The sequence below is a fragment of the Myxine glutinosa genome, chromosome 5 (genome assembly GCF_964187855.1).
Source record: "Myxine glutinosa chromosome 5, kmMyxGlut1.1, whole genome shotgun sequence".
NCBI lineage: Eukaryota > Metazoa > Chordata > Myxini > Myxiniformes > Myxinidae > Myxine > Myxine glutinosa.
Genome location: NC_136265.1, coordinates 152,616,945 through 152,639,800, shown reverse-complemented (window position 1 = coordinate 152,639,800; position 22,856 = coordinate 152,616,945). Strand labels below are relative to the sequence as shown.

The following is a 22,856-nucleotide window of genomic DNA, read 5'->3' as shown; positions in this document are numbered from 1 at the left end:
TAGTGGATTCCTGAAGAATTTAGGTCTGTACAATAAAGTGCATACTCAACCACCATGAGCTACTCTAGTATTACAAGAAACCCTACAGGGAGAGATTAATCCACCAATTGGAGATCAACAGATATGCTCTTGTCTCGACAAGTCAGTTTTTGAAACATGGACCTGCCACACCTTTCCTGCAATGTAATTTCATCTTTGTGATAATCTGGTAGAGCCCTTTGAAGGTTACCCCAAGAAGAAGACAAAGAAGAGATGCCAAATAAAAAAATAGTGAAGAAAAAAAATAAAAAATAATAACCGTTAAACTTCAGAACATTTATTTTTATAAAATGAAAATCTACAATATGGATTCTGTACACAAATCTTAAAACAAAACACGCATAAAACAGCTCTGGTTATATTTACTTTGGCAGTGCTGCATATTGTCAGGAGGTTAAACATCATACCGGCCGTCCACTCTGCATGGCACCCGAGTGTGGTGGAGAGCCCTCGCCCAGCTCTGCCATGAGGGACATGTACTCTTCATCCATACGGGCACGATCATGAGGCCCCCCATGCACACCACTACCTCCACCAACACCAGCAGTCCCACCACCACCAGCAACGCCACCGCCACCAGCACCAGCACCACCACCTATCTGATCACTGCAACAAACAAACAAACATCTTGAATCACAACACTGATCTTAAAGTTACGTCACACACTGGGATACCTTCAAATAATGCCAGGGCCAACAAAAACTACAATGTTTTACCGAGTAGACCAGAAATCTCTTTGGTGCAGCATTCTTCATAATGATCCAAGGAGCATTAAAGGCAAAATAACCCACCCAGTCACATTTCCGAAGTGTTCTCCTTTCATGTCATTTTTGTGATGGAGAATTTGCAGCTGTATCCACTATCCATGTTGTCCACCCCGTGTCCTCCCCTTGTTCTCATTTTTCCTCACGTCCTATTTCTCCAAATCTACCTCTATTTTGTCCCTTAATCCTGCTGATGGTGTGCTCCCACCACCTTTCAACTATTCTTTTCGTTCTGTTACATCCTGTGTTTGAGGCTTCTCCACGAGCCTCAATACATTATACCAAAAAAACATGCCAGCAGATAGGACACCCAGCTTGATATCCAACCACGGGATGGCACACACTCATGCCTCGCATGCAAAGCACCATTCCATCAGTTTATAGTCAGGCTGATAATGAAACCCAGACTGGATACCTCAAAGGATGTGTGTTACCTCTGCACCATTTATGGCTAATAATAAAAGGCAGTGTGTGTGTTTGTCTCCTCCATAACACCAAAACCATGAAACCGAGCGCCCCCCCCAACACTGATCGACCTCCAAGGTATTGCATGAATGAAATCTGGATGTTAACGGGTGTTTTTGAAAATCATTTACGCCAACAAGCTTACCTTTGGTCAGCCTGCATTCAGGTCGCCATGCTTCGGGTCTTAATGCCGCTATTTTGTCCGCTCAACTCTAGTATGCCTTGCTTAAGAACATGTCGGTTTCTGAACAATAAAGCTTCATAAAATATGAATGGTAATATAGCTGATCTTCATACATACGAATCGCTGCATTCCTGTATAGTCACGTGAAAAAGTAAGTACACCCCATGTAAAGTTTTGACTTTTTCAACATATTTCAACATACAGCTATTTGATCTTCATTTCAACAATATTGATAGATAAAGGTGATATAATATAACAAATATCATGAAACATTTACATTTTGCAGTCCATTGTATAATTTAAATAAACATAAATGCAAATTTCGCATGTGGAAAAAGTAAGTACACCCTTGGCTCTAATAGGTGGTATTGCCCCCTTTGGCAGAAACAACCTCAAGTCGGCATTTCTTATAACTGTCTACCAGTCTCTGACATCGACTGGGAGAAATTTTTGCTCACTCCTCCATGCAGAATTCTTTCAGCTGTGTGATGTTTGAGAGGTTTCTTGCAGGCACAGCTCGTTTCAAATCCCCCACAACATCTCGATGGGATTTAGATCCGGGCTTTGACTTGGCCGTTCCAGAACCCTCCATTTCTTTCTTTTCAGCCATTCCTTGGTGGATTTACTGGTATGTTTAGGGTCATTGTCATGTTGCAAGGTCCACCTACGGTTGAGCTTCAACTTTCCGACAGATGGCCTCACATTATCCTCAAGCACCCTCTAGTACAATGAAGAATTCATAGTGGATTCTATGATGGTGAGCTGCCCAGGCCCTGATGCAGCAAAGCTGCCCCAAACCATAACATTTCCACCACCATGCTTTTCAGTTGGTATCAGGCTCTTGCGGTCTAATGCTGTCTTTGGTTTTCGCCAAACATGTCTTCTGGTACTGTGGCCAAATAGCTCTACCTTTGACTCATCTGTCCAGAGCACATTGTTCCAGAATTGCTGGTCTTTGCCTCGGTTCATTGGCAAACTTTAGTCTTGCCCTGATGTTCTTTCTGGACAGCAAAGGGTTCCTCCTGGCACACCTCCCATGTAGGTCAAATTTGTGCAGCCTCTTTCTCATGGTAGACTCGTGCACTTTGACATCAACAGTGGCAAGAGCTACCTGTAGGTCCCGTGATGACATTCTGGGGTTCTTAGAGACTTCTTTCAGCATCTTGCGGTCTGCTCTCGGGCTGAATTTGCTGGGGCGGCCTGGCCTGAACAAGTTGGCAGTTGTTTGGAATCTTCTCCACTTGTAGATTATCTTCCGGACAGTCGAATGATTGATTTCAAATTGTTTGGAGATCTTTTTAAATCCCTTCCCAGACTCGTAGGCATCTATAACCTTTCTGAAGGCCTCAGAGAGCTCTTTTGATCTAGGCATGGTGACGCCGCACCCTTCAACAACAAAGAGCAACCCAAACGAAATGTCTGAGGTTTGAATAAGACAGGTTCCTCCAAGATCCTCTCTAACGATGTTCTAATCATTTGCACCTGAGCTGGTGCACCCGATTCAAATTTTAGGTATTTGAAGTAGTGATAAATGTAGGGGTGTACTTACTTTTTCCACATGCGAAATTTGCATTTATGTTTATTTAAATTATACAATGGACTCCAAAATGTAAATGTTTCATGATATTTGTTTTATTATATGACCTTTATCTATCAATATTGTTGAAATGAAGATCAAATAGCTGTATGTTGAAATATGTTGAAAAAGTCAAAACTTTACATGGGGTGTACTTACTTTTTCACGTGACTGTACATCGCAATCCTTATAAACGCAAGTGTGCTTGCCTGTATTTAATTTACGCAAAGATGGATGATGTCTTCACCTAAAACAAATTTCAAATTTATAACTCTGGAATTGACCTCAGCAGCAGTTCCGACAATAAAAAAAAAAAAGTATTCATTTCTCCAATTCGGACATTGTGGGACACTAGGCATCTCAACAGTATTGTTGGGGTACTTGCTTGAGTGCTTAAGCTGCTTGGCGGGCACCTTTCAGGCTTCTTTTGCAAGTCATGGCGATACAGGAGACAGCGCTAGCGCTGCCTTCTTGTTTTTACATACACAATTTGTTATTACACGAGATTACATAGATTCACATTTTTGTGCGATCTACTTTCATTATATTAATACAAGTTATATTAATATACCTATCAAAATATACTTATTTAAAAAAACAACGGTGAATCAAACATCATGTTTAGATCTCCACCATGTTGAACTGTGGCTTTGCAAGTGAAAGTGTGACATTTGGTTTGCTCACTGTGGTTTGCACATTTCGCTGCTTGATTTTCACTTTTATAGAAGACCGATTGAACCACCTTTGGAGGCCATTTTTCCCCGCAGAGCAGGGTTGGCCTTTTTCGGGCACCGTGGTCCCCTTTTTGAAGCAATGTTATATGGCCGGATGCTCTTCCTGTCGCCAACCCTGTTCGTCGCCTCTTGCGACACACAGGGAATTACCAGTGAACTGGTACTCAATTTGCCGACCTCGGAAGGATGACAGGCTGAGTCAACCCCCCCTGGTGTTAATTCAGCGATCGACCGGGATTCGAACCCAGGATCCTAGGATCCCAAGCTGGCACCCTAACCGCTAAGCCAACTTGTGAATAACTTGAATGCCCTCTTTGGGGACTGCTTATGCGTGGGGTCCACTCAACTTGTATTTACATTTTTAGAGGTACCTCGAGATGCCCCCTCCCCATTCTCCCCACTCTTCCCTCCCACTCTCTTCACTCCTCACTCTCCTTCCCCCTCACACCTCCTCTCTTTTCCTTTCCACACCCTCCACTCCTCTCCCTCCCCCCTACCCCTGACTGATCTGCTTTCCCCAACCCTCACTCCTCTCTCTACCTCACTCTCCTCTTTTCTACCTCTCTCCTCCTTCCCTCCCACTCTCCTCCTCCTCCTCCTCCTCTCCTTCCACCCTCACTCCTCCTCGTCAAAACCGATAGGAGACTAATAAAACACCAAACCATTTGTTTAAAAGCATATTTTATGAATCTCAGTTTTCCAAAATATTTCTCGAAAGAAAACTTTCATTGCAATATTCTGACCTGCCAACGCGACAGTCTGAAGCAATGTGGCCCGCACCACCACATCGTGCACAGATGGTCATGTTTGTAACATTCCTCGCCTCAGGGGCTTGCCAAGGGCGCAGGACTCGACTATGAGAAGACAGGAAAAAAAGAAAGAAAAAGAGTTACAAAACATCTATAGGATAAAAACACAAATCCTCATCTCACAAATTATACAACAAGCCAGGGCGGCATTCAAAGTCATGCATGCACACTAGGGTGGCACTAAAATAGGGGTAAAATTTCAAACATGAAAATTATGGTCTTATCATTCAAAGTGGTTCCATTTATTGTATAAATCACACGTAAAATTTTATGCAAATCGTATAATATGTAGGGGTTGCTCACCGCAACATGGCTTGTTGCAGTGAGCATACAATACAAAATTGTATAATTACATACAATTATATAATAATATTATTATTACATTATTATGTCCATACATAATACATAACAAACTGCAACATCGACAAATATAATCTGATCAATAATAATTCATAAACTTCAAAAATAATGAACATAAATCACTGGCAACTATTGTTGCCAGTGGGCTTTAATGGGTTAAGATGAAAAACAAAAACGGACCCTATTATTATTATTAGGGAGTGTGGTGGCCGAGCGAGTTAGACCGCGCGTGTTGGGTTGACCACCCCAGTAGAGAAACTTTTGAGGCCATGAGCAACCTCTAAATACGATTTGATCACTCTGAAAATGTACTAAGAGTGTTCTCTCATGGGATGAAACAAAACGAGACCCTAAGTCCTAAGACCTAAAATTATGTTTTTAGTGCCACCCTAATGCACACACTTGCACACCTGACAACTACATTTAGTTCTATCTGGCTTCCTGCTCTGCTTTCCAAACAGTTAGCTAATTGTAATCAAGGTAACTTATTGGACTGGCACAAAGATTTCCTCCACGCTAATTACAACAACAAAATTATTATACCACGACCCTGGTATTGTGCATGTACAATGTGGGTTGATATAAGTGACATACTCTTGGCATGTTTGGATTGGGACATGGTGAAATAAACCATCCTAACACCATAATGAAATTGATGATCTCCAAAAACAGTAATACTGTGCACATATTGTTTGTTTGTTTTTTTTACAGAAATTTTCTTCCCAGAATCCAAGTCAGTCCCTAAATGAGTTTGTTTGTGTCCGACATAGTCTCGATGATGACCATGCAATGCAGACAGTGTATTGAATGAGAGTGCTTTGCAGGCCAACCCAAAGTATTTCTTCTCACTTCATGAGGACAACGCTTCCATTGTCACGTCGTGAGGTTGAATAAGCAAGTTGTAAGCAACTTGCAAGCACAAGTTGAAGCAATAAGCAAGTTGAATAAGCAATAAGCATCACCAAGCCAGCTTTGTGTTCCAAGGCGTTTATCAACCGAAAGAAAGTATCATCTCATTGGTTGATGGGTGTCTACCAACCAACGAGACATTACTTTTGCTCCAATCCTCATAATACATCGATAACAAAATAGTGCGTGTGGAGCAAAGGAATAACCTCGAGGCATGAAAAACGGTTGAGGCTTCAACTTGTGTGCACCGAATTGAGTCGATTTAGTATAAAAGGGCCCCGACAACTTTGAAGTACATTTGTTGATTAAAATGAAAAAGGTACCAAAGCAAAACAACGAGTCACCAATGACGACCTCTCAAAAATACAAACATCACACGTCTGACATATTACCTCCCCAAACCCCGGTTACGGTGCACCTCAGAGTCTGGAGCAGCAACACAGCAGAAAGATGTTATTTTGCGTGTTCAAATAAACCATGATAAAACCACACCAATGCAATTGTAGAACAAAACAAGTAATTGTATTAAGAACTCTCACATACACAATAATAACACTATTAAAGAAAGTACAATGAAAATGTCACTTGCATCAAATGTACAATACTTATGATGGTACCATCATTCCCCAATGCTCTCAAAGCAATAAACTCATGATACGCCCAACGTGAGTGGAATGTAACCTTCCCCAAAGTCCGTGCACGGATCTCCACGCTGGTTGAAGCCGTGCAGGATGACAAGAACAATAGGCAGGTATCTGCACGACGGCGAACGAGGAGTTACGAGGTGAGAGGTCGATATGGGAATTGAGCCGATATGTAAACCAACGGCGCTCCACACGGTGAGGTTGATGTGGAAATCCCAACGACATGACAAGATGCACCAAGTGGACAACCTCTTCTTCTTTGAGGACAAAATGGCGAATTGGCCCGTAATGGAGGCGCTTCATTTCTCCAACGACAACTCACACTTGGTGATAACCCCTGAGACGCAGGTTTAATTGCACTCACAATATAAGACAATGTCGTGGGCAATCCCTCCCCCGGGAAGCCTCAACTCATTTGCGACCAATATCAAAAAAGTCCGCTCGCAGCCTTGACGCAATTCATGGCTGTATCTCTATCATGGCCATTCTCTCTATGCCCATCTCGACCTCTCACCTACCGGTTTCTTTGCCGAGTTTTCCTTTTTCCTTCACAAACATTTATTTTTTACCTTTTACTAAAGTCATCTCCATTTCACACAAAAATCTTAACAATATTACCTGAAACGAAAAATATTCTACAAGTACATAATAACAACAAAGGTGGAAGTGACGAATCCATAACGGTTAGTATAAAAGGGCCGCGGTAACTTTGAAGTACATTTGTTGATTGGAATGCAAAAGGTACCAAAGCAAAACGAGTCACCAATGACGACCACTCAAAAATGCAAACATCACACCTTGAGGCCTTCGTTTTCAGAACAATTTCAATTGATTGTGCTTTTTTGTCGTTGTTTCTGGAAATTTGTAAATGCTGCACTTTTTCAAAGCAGGCCAACTCAGATTGGGAAATGACGCAAAGGGTTTGTTGATACATTAGGCATCCAGAGAAGCTCGATTATCGGAAATACATTGTCTGCAAATTACTCCTCTTCATGTGTTACAGCCTGATAACAACAACAACACCAACACCAACAACAACAACAACATGCATTTTAAGGCCATTTTCCCTGCTAGAGCGTGGGTTAGCCTTGCGGTCTCCATGACAATCTTCTCCATTTTGCCCTATTTTCTGCATCTCTCCTTGTTAACCCCCTTGCCTGCATTTCTTCTTCCACCATCTTTAGCCAAGTCTTTCTCGGTCTTCCCCATCCTCTACTTCCTTCTACATTAATTTCCATCACTGTTCTCGACCAGTCACTTTCATCCTTCCTCAACACATGACCAAACCATCTCAACCTGTTCCTCTTCACAACATCAATCACAGGCAATATTCCCATCATCTTTCGCAATTCATCATTTGTCTTCCTCTCTCTCAAAGATACTCCGCACATCCATCAAACCATTCGCATTTCCACCCTTTCCAGCCTTCGTTGCTGCTCAACGTTCATTACCCATGTCTCGCTCCCATAAATCATAACACTTCTCACACATGCAGCATACACCTTTCCCTTCAGCTTCAGCGACACTCTCCTCCTCATCAGCACGCCACTCAGTTCCCGAAACTTCTTCCATGCACATCTCCCTCGAGCAACTCTTCTCCATTCAGCACGTCTCCAAGGTAGCAAAATGTTTTCACACCTTCCAGCTTCACGCCGTCTCCAAGATCCAACTCAACATTTCCTCCATCTGCAGCTCCCTCTGTGCACACCTTACATTTGAATGTAGCTGCCACACTGGTAAATGACCCTCTCAGACCACTACATTTTTGATGAACCCACTCAGCGCACATTGTACATTGAATGGAGTTCACTCCGACACCCTTCCTGCACACAGCACACGGCCACTTCCCAGTTCTTTCCACCTCACCACATGCTTTACTACTTGCTATCACCTTCGTCTTTCCGATATTCACCTTCAGACCTTTTGTCTCCATACATTCCTTCCACTTGTTCATCTTTTCCTTCAGTCCATCCATACTTTCTGCAATCAACACCAGATCATCTGCATACAACAACTCCCACGGTAAACCCTCCTTTGCATTCCAAGCCAGCACCTCCCTCATAGCTACAAATAGTAGTGGACTTAGTACCGACCCCTGATGCACTCCCACCTTCACCTCAAACTCACCACTGTTCCCATCCTTCGTCCTTAGAGCTGTGCGCGCTCTTTTGTACATTGCCATCACTACTCTGATCAACCATTCCTCCACTCCTAAACTTCCTCAATGCCCATGTCAATACTTTGCGTGGAACCCTATCGAATGCTTTCTCCAGATCAACAAACCCAAAAAACAACTTCTTCCTCTTCTCCATGTACTTCTCCTGCAACTGCCTCACAATGAAAAGCGCATCTGTCGTTCCTCTTCCTGGCATAAATCCAAACTGCATTTCGTCGATCTTCACTTTCTTCCTTATCCTCCTCTCCAACACCCTTTCCAATACCTTCATTCCATGCTCCAATAACTTTATCGCTCGGTACGAGCCACACTCCAGAGGGTCACCTTTCCCCTTGTATAGAGGGACGAGGGTACTCAGTTCCCAGTCCACTAGAATGCGGCCTTCTTTCACCACCATATTACAGATCTCTGTCATTATCTTCACACCCCAACTTCCTGCTGCCTTCAACATATCTCCCACAACTCCCGTCGGCCCTCCCGCTTTTCCACTCTTCATTGCTTTTATCGCTTCCTCAACTTCCTTCTCAGTTATCGTCTCTGCCAGTCCTAAAACTGGGTTACTCTCTATGTTGCCATCCAATTCATTCAGCCTGATTTTAAAATGGATTAAATTGAGATTTTTTTTTTTGTCATTGATCTACATATAATATAATACCCCAAATTGTCAACGTGGAATTTTTTATTTTTTAGAAATCTTCACAAAATAATTAAACATCGGGGCAATACCCCTGGTGCTCACCTGGTAGAATAAACAGTATACTGCACTGACTAAAGGTATTTTAAACCAATTTCAATGCTTGCTGGATAGAAGACAGGGCAGCATGTAGAACCATACTAATATAATCACAAGACTTCAAACAAACAAAAAAATACCGATTTTGGGGAGCAGCCCCCCCCCCCTCTCCCACCCCGTGTACCTCCTCAGACCCCAATTTTTTTAATGCCGTGAACAAACTTTGGTGCATTATGGGTGATGAAGGTTGTGGTAAAGTTTCATCGAAATTGTGTGTAGTTTTAGAGGAACAAGCAAATTCCTACTTTGGGGGGGGGTCAAACCTGGATCCACTTTGAACCCTGGTAATCTCCCTTAGATCCAGTTTTTTTAATGCCGTGAACAAACTTCAGTCACAACACAACAAATATAAATTGTGCCAAATTTGGTCGCAATCCCGACAGCGGTTTCAGAGAAGTTTCAAGTGTTTACGGACTGATGAAGCACCATCGCATAAGCTCCTCTGAACTTCGTTCCAGGTGATCTAAAAATGAAAGGCTGAAATGTTTTGTGTCAATAAGTATTCAACCCCGTTGCTATGATACTCAGGTGACTTGTAAGGATAGAGGGAACAATTAATGGAGCCAAATTCAGGCAAATCCTTGAGGAGAACCTTCTTCAGAGTGCAAAAGACCTCAGACTGCGGCAAAAGACCTCAGAAGATTTACGTTCCAAAAGGACAATGACACCAAGCATACAGCCAAAGCAACACTGGAATGGCTTCAGAATAATAACGTGAAAGTCCTTGAGTCACCCAGCCAAAGCCCAGTCTTGAATCCCATTGAGAATCTGTGGAAAGACTTGAAGATTGCTGTTCACCAACGCTCCCCATCAAACTTGATAGAGCTTGAGCAAATCTGCAAGGAAGAATGGGAGAAACTCCCCAAATACAGATGCGAAAAACTGATAGACATACCGAAGAAGACACGAAGTTATAATCGCTGCCAAAGGCACTTCTTCGAAGTATTGACTCAGGGGGTTGAATACCAGCGATTAGATATTAAAGTGTTTTCGGACTCTTTCCCCCTCCCCCTTCTCCCCATTCCCAAACAATCAAACATCTGAAGCAAAAGCACAGTACCTAAATAAAAACAACGAGAACGGCATTTGGTAGAGCGCATACCTCCACCACGCTGAACAGTTTACGTTTTGTATACCACGAACAGACCGGATTTGCATCTGGACCTGTCCCAAAATCGAATTGGCTTGTTATTCTCACCGAACCAACTCATCCACCAAGTTTTGTCTGAATTTGTCCCTAACTTTTTGAGATATCGTACTATATCGTTTTTAGCCCCATCCCTCAGTAAAGAATCACTAAATCACTCAATAATCAGTAAAGAATGAATGAATGAATGAATGAATAATCGTTTTAAGGCCATTTTTCCCCGCTAGAGCGGAGGTTAGCCTCGTGGGCCCCATGACAATCATGACATTCATGATTCCCTGTTTGAGGCAATGTTTTTATGGCCGGATGCCCTTCCTGACGCCAACCCTTAGTCGCCTCTTACGATGCGCGCAGGGATACGGTGTACCAATTCTAAATCGGGGTACACACCGGGATCATTCATCCCAACAAGCTGGTACTCAATTTGCCGACCTCGGAAGGATGACAGGCTGAGTCAACCACCCTGGCGTTAATTCAGCGATCGACCGGGATTCGAACTCGGGATCCTAAGATCCCAAGCCGGTACCCTAACCGCTAAGCCAACACCAGGCTAATAATAAGTAAAGAATCACATAGAAGAAAAAAAAAGCCTCATATCTCGATCTTCAGCAAGGTCAAATTACTTCTTCTTCACCACACACCGAACATGTGCTCCAGGTTTCATTCAAATCTGCCCATAACTTTGAGATATCCTGCTCACAGACAGACAGACAGACAGGAGTGACCTACCTATCTACTATCTATCTACCTACCTATCCTATCTACTATCTACCTACCTATCTACATATCTACTCTAGGTGGCAGAGGTAATTAAACTCATAAATATGATTTAAACACGAGGATAAAGCAAATGACAGCACAAGCAATCGGTTTGCTCACTTTGTTGCTTCGTCGTCACGCAGTGTGCCGTTGAGACGAGCGAGTTCACGCAGCTGCATGCGACGCAGTTCATTCTGGCCTTCTGGAACCTCAATGCCTTGCTTTAAGATGTTTTTAATCTACCGAATGAAGTATGTAGAGAATCACAATAGCATGTTAGTGACATCTGTTCTAAAGGGAGAGAGAAAAAAAAAAGATTTTAGGATATAGAATGTTTGTCCTTCACCTGATCAACTGCTTTCCGGACATTTTCTGGCGTGCTTGCAGTGACGAGGGCGTGAAGAGGTTCGTCATCGCCAGGCATAGCCTGACCTGGTTTATGGCCAATTTTGCCTTCCTTTACAGAGCCTTTGCCACGGATCATGATCTTGGCATTGCATTCCTTTTCAATCTTTTTCAATGTGTTCCCTCTGCAATGGAAGTAGCATATTACAATGGACAGCATGGCAGTAAAATGGTCGCGTTTAAAAACATTTGCAATGCTGTTTATTATATTCTCACTTACTTCATCGTTTGCCGGTCTTCAATCGTATTCAAAGTATTGTACCAACATCTACCATTATTGTACCAGAGATAAAATAAACAGCTGCTTTCTTAGGCATACTAGCATTACATTCTTTGCTATCCTGGCAAATGCAAGACACGTTTCCAATAAGACAATTTCTGCGAGATCAAACAAATACGAATATACATATCTCAATAGTGTGGCACCCCGCCCTGCTCTCCAAACTTTCTGTTAATGGCATCCAAAGCAACCTCCACACATGGTTTACCAACTTCCTCTATTCTTGATCCTCCCCTCTCCTCTCCTAATCAGGGCTGGAGTGTCCCAAAACGGTGTGTTCTGGGCACTGTCCTATTCCTAATGTTCATCAACAATCTCTCTGCCTATGGAAAATCCTTTTTATCTCTTTGCTGATGACTCCACCCTGTGCCATGACATCCCTCATCCTTCAGATAGACAAGCAGCAGCCTCTTCCCTCTCTTTAGACCTTGACAAAATTAAACATCATTAAACATCATTAAACAAAACATCCCTCATCCTTCAAAAAGGCACGCAGCAACCTCTCACCTTTCTGCAGATTTTGATAGAATTACGAGTTGATCAATCACTTGAAATGGATCTTTCAATCATGCCATCCTTAAAGACAATGCATGAGACTAACCCTCCCATCTACATTCTTAACAATTAACTTAAAGAAGGGCAACTCTCAAACTTTTAGGCTTTTGTATCAGCCATTATTTTAATTTGGCAAACCACATATCGAAGTTGGCCTTTAGAGCCAGTCTGGACATCCCCCATCATGCCACATCTTTCCTTTGCTCCCCTGAGTTTTTATTTACCTACAAGCTTTATGGACAACTGCTCTCCCATTTGGACTAGCTTCCCTGCCTCACATCTTGCTCAGCTTGATACCATGAAAACACAAAGCTTTCAAGATCATTGGAATCTCCTGCGATGAAGCTGAGTCTATGGGCCTATCACTTTCCCATTGCAGACAGGATGGTGTTATCTCTTCTGTTATCTTCCAATACCGCCTCCTCCTTCTCCTCCTCCCTTTCCTCCGCCTCCTCCTCCTCCTCTTTGGTCTTGCACCCTCTGCCTTTTCCGTCCCGGTTCCCCTATGTTTCTACAGGGTGTATGTGGCCTACAAGTAATCCCCTTCTGTAGAAACTCCCAAAATCTCGACTCACTTCCACCCATTCATTCATTCATTCCTATTTTTTCTCCACCTGTGAACCAAACTCCTTCACTCTCTTCAATCTCATCCTCCCCTCTGTTCACCACCATCTGAGGTCATCCCTCATCCACAACCATGATCTTTCCTACCCCCATTAACCGCCCAAAAGCCCACCTCTGTCCAAGTTTCAATTTTTTTTCCATCCATTTTTGTGATTGAGAGATTGCTTCTGTATCCGCCTTGTTCACCCTGTGTGTCCTCCCCATGCCCCCATTTCTCCAACTCTCCCTCTATTTTGTTCCTCAACCCCCCCACCCTCTCTTTCTACTGTGCTTTTTGACCTGTTATATCCATGCTGTATACAACATCACTACTCCCCCACCCCTCAAACCACCGCCAAAGTATGCCGATAATAAAACCCTTAAAATTGTTTAACTAATCGTGTGGTGTAATCGTGTCAAAACTTATGTAGAGCCATTGATTTTCAGTTTCAAAATAGTGGCCTTTCCCTTTCCAAAAATCCTAAATTTGGTTTTGTGTTATCAAGGGAAAAAGAAGCATTATTTGTAAATGCATTGAGGATGTATGAAAATATGAAAGGTAGTTAAAAAAAAATACACCGCAATTTGATGCACAAGGAATATGGTCTATACCCGGAGAGAAAGCACAGCCAATACTCTGCTCACGCCAATCGCAGCCGTTTAGGATGAGCAGTGCTGTGAATCTCGATTGTTGACACTAAATAATGAATAAAATCCCATGTAAGAATCTCTGGAAAGCCCAGTCAAAGTGAAGTTCGATTTAAAAGTTGAAAGAATACAATTTTCCTCAAGGCTCCGCACCTAAGATCCTCAAATTAATTTTTGGCGATCTCTCTTTGTGCCCATGGCAAGTAATACCCCCTCCCTCTAACAACGGTCAGTAAACAACGTGCACAGGCGAAGATCGCATCCGCGATAGCACAAAATCATTAGCTCTACTTCAACATGGAGAGTGTGTTAAAGCCAATTCACGAGCATGTAAACAAAGTGATGTCACATGACAGACTTCAATTTGCATTCACAGAAAACTGCTCTTGATTTTAGTGCTTTATTTTATATCCTGATGAGCATTCTAGTGCTGCACTTAGCTGAGATACTGTTGAGTTTAATGCCCATGAAAGCAAGATGAAAACACTGAATAATTTTAAATTTTAACAAGGAACCCATCTTTATTGACAGGATCATTCCCCCAGATTTGGAATATTTTGTAAGACTTGTAATATCTCCTCCCACAGGAAGTGGTGCTATGCCATGCACATTTACATAGAGGGAATTGGGGTCCTTTCCCCACCCTGAAACCCCAGGACTGATTTTTGTTTGTTGCCCAAAACCTTCCCATGTGCACCTCAATTACAACCATCAGTTTTCAACTCATTCTGTCTAGCGATTCAGGAGTGCATACAAGTCAAACAAACACACAAAGCGACAATTCTCAAATTATGTATTGTATGGGTAATCTTGTATTTAACAGGTGTAAAATTATAAATGAAAGAAGCCAGGCTGCCAGGGTTAGCAGCCATTTCTGAAAAATATATTTATATATTACAAATAAGCGATTATACACGAGTTAAATACAAGATTATTTTATGTCCGTTAAATACACGTTTACCAGTGTACGACATGAAAAGGTCCTCACCGAGGTCCAATTATAAGTCCGATGAAGTTGATGTCAGGGTGCTCCTCCTGAGGAATCATGATGCGTTCACTAATCTTTTGAGCTGGAGGCCTGTGTACATTTACAAATTGGGAAGGGAATGGAAATGAGAGTTGGATAAGAGAATGCTATCATGTGAGAGACAGATACACACACACAATTCGATGTATTTATTGTACAGTACCGGCTACTCTTAAAGCTTTATTTCCCTTAAATATTTGAAATCATCATTTTGTATGGAACCTGTGGCTGCTGGTTGCATCATCGCTGGGAGCATGGCTGTGCCACTGATGCAGTGCGTTGTTTTAAGTAAGCTGGTCCTCATTTTGCCAACCTCAGAAGGATGGCAGGCTGAGTCAACCCACCTGGTGTTATTTAACAGCTCGAGGGGCTCAAACTCAAGACCCTGAGATCTTAAGCTAGCCACCTTAACCGGTAAGCGAATACCCGGTTTAATATTTTTAAATAATTTAATACTTATAAAAGCCAGTTCATTTTTGGACCTTGTATGCATATATGTGTAGATGGAATGCCTTTGCCCCATTGTTTGGACCGTTGGCTCGACTCCACCCACAATTGTAACCTGATAAAACCAATCATACTTCCACCATTTTGTGAAGGTACATAGGCCTCAGGCATTTGGTGTCAGCCCATTGCCATTATCAAGGCTATATAACCACAATATATATTATAATTATATACACACAAGCAGTAGGCATGTTTTTGCTTCATGTAAACTGGGTTATGTTTTTTATTTTCAAGAGCGATTGTGACAGTAGTCTGTGGCCTATATACTGCCCAAATAAACAGATGAGCAATCTGTAGAATAAATGATGGTTTATATATGTAAGAGCGGTTTTAGCCCGATTTTTTTCAAGGCTGATTAGTGTGAAAATTCAAAAGGGTCACCAGTCATAAGCATTAGGCATGTTTTTGATTCATGCTGTGGCCTCAGGAAGGGCATCCGGCCACAAAAAAAACAAAAAAACATGCCTCAAATATGCCTTTTGGCGAAGCAGCCATTACGTGAATCACAGCTTACAAATGCAAGCATGGAAACGGCCAAAAAACGGTGATGATGTATGTAATCCGGGTTGCAGCAGTCTATTGTCTATACACCGCCCAAATATAGGAATGAGAAATTTGTGTAATAAAGGAAGGTTTTGGTGTGTAAATTTGGTTTTAGCCCGAGATTTCAAAGCTGAATAGCATGAAAATATAGAAGGGTCGCCTGTCATTTTGAGGGCCTTTTCTACTAGTGTATTTATATGAACGTTTCATTCATGTTTTTGCTATTTATATTGCATTTCACTAATTACATTTGGTGTCCTTTTACAAACTTAAAGAAAACTGCTGTTAATCTGCCAATTGTAACTCCCTATGCTAGCATACAGGGACAAAGAGGATGAGTGAGTGAGAGTGCTAGCATACATCTGACCAGCTGTTTTAATCTATTGACAAGTTCAGTGATGTGTGCAGTTGCTCTCGCTGTCTTAAGTATTTCACATACAACTGCACCATATAAAAGTGTTCCTGTATAAGAAAGGCGTTCATACAATGTGGAATGGAAAAGCGTCTCGTTTATCAAATAATTTGGTGTATAATTTATTATTATTAATAGCGACTTGTAATTCAAAGAAAAGAAACTGAAGTGGCAGTTAGATTTTCCTTTTTATGGCGTATCCCGTAGGGTAATACCCTCCGGAACAGCGTTCGTCTGTCTGTATGTTCCCACAAACGTCCACCAATCAGCTGAGGATCTGGTTACATGACAGGGGGATGCGTTTAGTAACCATTATAGTTGCATATTTTACTAGAAGGAAATATAATGACCTTCTGTGGAACATTTTGGGGCCCCAGCAGGTGTCGTAAGGTAGGTAGGAGGTTTCAGAAATTCCTCAATGAAATTATAATTTTGAAATGTGATCGCCACTGATCTTGCTCCCGAATCCAGAAGTGAACAGATGATGGTTCGCTGGTTTGATAATATCTCGATACAATCGTGATTTAACATTATATTTTGATATATTAATATTATCTTACTATAATTCACCAAATGTCCATCTGTCCATTCGAAGGTACCGCAAAAACGTCTGAACCGATCGCAATGATATTTTGGGTGGGTATTTCTGGGACCCCTTGGAGTAAAATAGGGTCTATTGTTTTTCCAATTTTTTCCCAATTTTCCAAGTTTTCCAATTTTCCAGTTTTTCCAAACAGGATGGAATAATATTTACCGATATGAACAGTGATATGGTTTTTGTTGAAATTATATGTACCAGGAGAGAGTAGATCGGCTCCTGACGAACTCTTCCGATATAAACGTGCGGCTCCGAAGTAACATGGCAGCGTGTGCAAAGCGACTGAGAAACCGGTGTAGCGGCCGCTTCCGTTTTGCAGAATTCAATCTTTTTTCAAAATGGGTGCCATGTTCTGTTTAGATTTTGATGATTTGTGTGTGATATGATTCAACAGATGTTTATATGAATTGTTTAAAATAAAAAAGCCTTCAATTTGATATTTTGCCTTTTCATTTGGGCTTCCCAATTGAAGCCCCGTCCATAGGGCGGGTACCATTGCTAGTTGTAATAATTTGTGATTGCAATGATGAATGATCCTGTTTGGAATGAAAATACAGAGAATGTGCTGTCAATGCCTGATGTTCGACTGAATGTGCCACAGGAATGTGGAATTTATTCGAGCATACCATACCTGGGGTCAAAAATAAATAAATCCTTACATTATTTGTTAACTGCTAACTGGTTTCCACACATACAGTCACGTGAAAAAGTAAGTACACCCCATGTAAAGTTTTGACTTTTTCAACATATTTCAACATACAGTTATTTGATCTTCATTTCAACAATATTGATAGATAAAGGTGATATAATATAACAAAGATCATGAAACATTTACATTTTGTAGTCCATTGTATAATTTAAATAAACATGAATGCAAATTTCGCATGTGGAAAAAGTAAGTACACTCTTGGCTCTAATAGGTGGTATTGCCCCCTTTGGCAGAAACAACCTCAAGTAGGGGTTTCTTATAACTGTCTACCAGTCTCTGACACCAACTGGGAGAAATTTTTGCCCACTCCTCCCTGCAGAATTCTTTCAGCTGTGGGATGTTTGAGCGGTTTTTTGCATGCACAGCTCGTTTCAAATCCCCCCACAACATCTCGATGGGATTTAGATCCGGGCTTTGACTTGGCCATTCCAGAACCCTCCATTTCTTTCTTTTCAGCCATTCCTTGGTGGATTTACTGGTATGTTGAGGGTCATTGTCATGTTGCAAGGTCCACCTTCGGTTGAGCTTCAACTTTCCGACAGATGGCCTCACATTATCCTCAAGCACCCTCTGGTACAATGAAGAATTCATAGTGGATTCTATGATGGTGAGCTGCCCAGGCCCTGATGCAGCAAAGCTGCCCCAAAACCATAATATTTCCACCACCAAGCTTTACATTTGGGTATCAGGTTCTTGTGGTCAAATGCTGTCTTTGGATTTCGCCAAACATGTCTTCTGGTACTGTGGCCAAATAGCTCCACCTTTGACTCATCTGTCCAGAGCACATTGTTCCAGAAGTGCTGGTCTTTGCCTAGGTGTTCATTGGCAAACTTTAGTCTTGCCATGATGTTCTTTCTGGACAGCAAAGGTTTCCTCCTGGCACACCTCCCATGTAAATCAAATTTGTGCAGCCTCTTTCTCATGGTAGACTCGTGCACTTTGACATCAACAGTGGCAAGAGCTACCTGGAGGTCCCGTGATGACAATCTGGGGTTGTTAGAGACTTCTTTCAGCATCTTGCGGTCTGCTCTCGGGCTGAACTTGCTGGGGTGGCCTGGCCCGAACAAGTTGGCAGTTGTTTGGAATCTTCTCCACTTGTAGATGATCTTCCGGACAGTCGAATTATTGATTTCAAATTGTTTGGAGATCTTTTTAAATCTCTTCCCAGACTCGTAGGCATCTGTAACCTTCTTTCTGAAGGCCTCAGAGAGCTCTTTTGATCTCGGCATGGTGACGCCGCACACTTCAACAACCTCTTTTGATCTCGGCATGGTGACGCCGCACACTTCAACAACAAAGAGCAAACCAAACTAAATTTCTGAGGTTTAAATAAGACAGGTTCCTCCAAGATCCTCTCAAACGATGTTCTAATCATTTGCACCTGAGCTGGTGCACCTGATTCTAATTTTAGGTATTTGAAGTAGTGATAAATGTAGGGGTGTACTTACTTTTTCCACATGTGAAATTTGCATTTATGTTTATTTAAATTATACAATGGACTACAAAATGTAAATACAACAACAACAACAACATGCATTTTAAGGCCATGTTCCCTGCTAGAGCGGGGGTTAGCCTTGCGGTCCCCATGACAATCTTCTCCATTTTGCCCTATTTTCTGCATCTCTCCTTGTTAACCCCCTTGCCGCATTTCTTCTTCCACCATCTTTAGCCATGTCTTTCTCGGTCTTCCCCGTCCTCTACTTCCTTCTACATTAACTTCCATCACTCTTCTCAACCAGTCACTTTCATCCTTCCTCAATACATGACCAAACCATCTCAACCTGTTCCTCTTCACAGCATCAATCACAGGCAATATTCCCATCATCTTTCGCAATTCATCATTTGTCTTCCTCTCTCTCAACGATACTCCGCACATCCATCGAACCATTCGCATTTCCACCCTTTCCAGCCTTCGTTGCTGCTCTACGTTCATTACCCATGTCTCGCTCCCATAAATCATAACACTTCTCACACATGCAGCATACACCTTTCCCTTCAGCTTCAGCGACACTCTCCTCCTCATCAGCACGCCACTCAGTTCCCGAAACTTCTTCCATGCACATCTCACTCGAGCAACCGTTGCCGAGTCTGATCCACCTTCTCCATTCAGCATGTCTCCGAGGTAGCAAAATGTTTTCACACCTTCCAGCCGTCTCCAAGATCCAACTCAACATTTCCTCCATCTGCAGCTCCCTCTGTGCACACCTTACATTTGAATGTAGCTGCCACACTGGTTAATGACCGTCTCAGACCACTACATTTTTGATGAACCCACTCAGCACACATTGTACATTGAATGGAGTTCACTCCGACACCCTTCCTGCACACAGCACACGGCCACTTCCCAGTTCTTTCCACCTCACCACATGCTTTACCACTTGCCATCACCTTTGTCTTTCCGATATTCACCTTCAGACCTTTTGTCTCCATACATTCCTTCCACTTGTTCATCTTTTCCTTCAGTCCATCCATACTTTCCGCAATCAACACCAGATCATCTGCATACAACAACTCCCACGGTAAACCCTCCTTTACGGTCTGAGCCAGCACCTCCATCACAGCTACAAATAGTAGTGGACTTAGTACCGACCCCTGATGCACTCCCACCTTCACCTCAAACTCACCACTGTTCCCGTCCTTCGTCCTTACAGCTGTGCGTGCTCTTTTGTACATTGCCATCACTACTCTGATCAACCATTCCTCCACTCCTAACTTCCTCAATGCCCATGTCAATACTTTGCGTGGAACCCTATCGAATGCTTTCTCCAGATCAACAAACCCCAAAAAACAACTTCTTCCTCTTATCCATGTACTTCTCCTGCAACTGCCTCACAATGAAAAGCGCATCTGTCGTTCCTCTTCCTGGCATAAATCCAAACTGCATTTCGTCGATCTTCACTTTCTTCCTTATCCTCCTCTCCAACACCCTTTCCAATACCTTCATTCCATGCTCCAATAACTTTATCGCTCGGTACGAGCCACACTCCAGAGGGTCACCTTTCCCCTTGTATAGAGGGACGAGGGTACTCAGTTCCCAATCCACTGGAATGCGGCCTTCTTTCACCACCAGATTACAGATCTCTGTCATTCTCTTCACACCCCAACTTCCTGCTGCCTTCAACATATCTCCCACAACTCCCGTCGGCCCTCCCGCCTTCTTTTTTTTTTTTTTTTTTTTTTTTTTTTTTTTTTTTTTTGTATACAATATCGAGGCTCGTGAAAGAGCGAACATTAATCACATGAACACACAGAAAGACAAACCGACACATAAAACATAACATAGGGAGCGGTAGACAAGATGGGGAGAGAGGGGGAAGGACACAAACACAACATTTGAGAGCAGGGACCGAGAGACATGGAGACATCGAGAGATCTGAGAGAGGGTGAGGGCTTTGGGGGGGGGGGGCCGTGGGAAGGGGGCAGTGGGAGAGGTATAAAACATATGGACACTGCCAGGACTTCCAGGAAAGAAGTTGGAATTTCAAACAAGGTGGATCTGGGGTGAATTAGCGGGGGTAGAAAAGATCAAGGTTTTGGATGGGGGAAGATAAGAGATGGTGGTGAACAGCTGTTTTAAAGACCTGGAGGGAGGAGTGGGATTGAAGGGAGTGAGGGAGTTTGTTCCAGAGGCGGGAGAAAAGAGGAATGAAAGAGTGAAGGTGAGCGGAGAGCCGAGATTTCGGCAGTTTAACCATCAGAGGGTTGCTGGCAGATCTTGTGCGACCTGTAGGAATATTTGGGGGACAGAGCACAGAGAGAGCTGGGGGTGCAAGGCCGGAGAGGAGTCGGTAGAAGACAGAAAGACCACCTACCTGCCTGCGGTGAGTGCTTTTCCACTCTTCATTGCTTTTATCGCTTCCTCAACTTCCTTCTCAGTTATCTTCTCTGCCGGTCCTAAAACTGGGTTACTCTCTATGTTGCCATCCCATTCATTCTCTGTGTTCAACAGCATTTCCATATATCTTTTCCATCTTCCTTTAATTCCATCTGGGTCGACAACGATTTGTCCCACTTCATCCTTCAAGCAACTCACCCCCATCACATCACACCTCTCTTTCGCTATCTGCTTTGCAATCCTGAATACTGCTTTCTGACCCTCTTCCGAATCCAAGCGTTCTCCGAACATTTTCCTACATGCCTCCTGCGCCTTTGCTACCTCTTTCTTTGCAGCCTTCCTGGCTACAAAACTGGACTACAAAATGTAAATGTTTCATGATATTTGTTGTATTACATCACCTTTATCTATCAATATCGTTGATATGAAGATCAAATAGGTGTATGTTGAAATATGTTGAAAAAGTCAAAACTTTACATGGGGTGTACTTACTTTTTCACATGACTAACTTGTCATACTATCCTCTTCAACTACAATATCAAACAAGCAAAGTCCGGCTACGCCGTTGTTAGACTATCGGTCTTGTTGAATTTGAGTTATTTTGGATATATAGTATATCACCATGATGCTGATCAAACACAAACCTATCAATAATTGCCAGTAAAATGTTTCCACACCTTCTTGCAGTTGCTAGTTTATTCCTGCACATGTTCTGGAATCAATCACTCATACATGTGCAGGAACAAATGTGCAAAAAAGGGTCCGAATCTGAAAACACGAACACGGCTCAACTTACATTTAGACTTTTCATCTTGGATAAGACATGCCAAAATCATAGGAAGAAACAATAGTAATGAACCAACACATTTCCCGCCACACAAACACACAGTGTAAGCGACAGACACCACGCTCACTTGTAGTCCCCTGGGGGTTTGTAATCCGTATTAAGCCGAAGCATTTCTTGAATAAGGCTGTGTCGCTCGTCTTCAAGCTTCTTGCGCATGCGGAAGTCACGCGTGTTCAACCTTTTGCCATCGCTGTTGTAGATTGGCTCTGGAGATGGAGACCTGGAACAGATTGTAGAACAGAATTTCCTTTTGCTCTAAAGTGCTGACATGCGTGCTTTTGATCCAAAGTGTTCTCTACTTCTGCCGTAGCATTTCCTGGGCTTACTGTTGCATTACCTACAATTTCCCAGTACAATGTACTGGCTAATTAGATACCTTGTTACACCTAACCGTATTAAATAGAAATCCCCCAATCAAAACATGTTAATTTGCTGCCAACTTCCCCATAGATTTCAATTTAGTCATACCTACTTTGTCTACATCATTAGCCATTATGATTAGGTTGCTATTTTACCAGAGCATTTTGT

General features: G+C 42.5%; 1 protein-coding gene across 2 annotated transcripts in view; it reads right to left on the bottom strand.

Annotated features, from left to right (window-relative positions):
- Positions 1 to 22,856, bottom strand: part of SF1 (splicing factor 1) — a 92,002-nt gene that overhangs the window by 31,103 nt on the left and 38,043 nt on the right. For both annotated transcript variants that reach the window (XM_068115922.2, XM_068115924.2), the window contains exons 4-9: positions 22,396 to 22,548; positions 14,839 to 14,928; positions 11,706 to 11,889; positions 11,480 to 11,598; positions 4,506 to 4,616; positions 447 to 645 (exon numbers count right to left, since the gene is read on the bottom strand). In XM_068115922.2, coding sequence (XP_067972023.2) covers positions 447 to 645; positions 4,506 to 4,616; positions 11,480 to 11,598; positions 11,706 to 11,889; positions 14,839 to 14,928; positions 22,396 to 22,548 — 856 coding nt within the window. The remainder of the gene's footprint in view (positions 1 to 446; positions 646 to 4,505; positions 4,617 to 11,479; positions 11,599 to 11,705; positions 11,890 to 14,838; positions 14,929 to 22,395; positions 22,549 to 22,856) is intronic.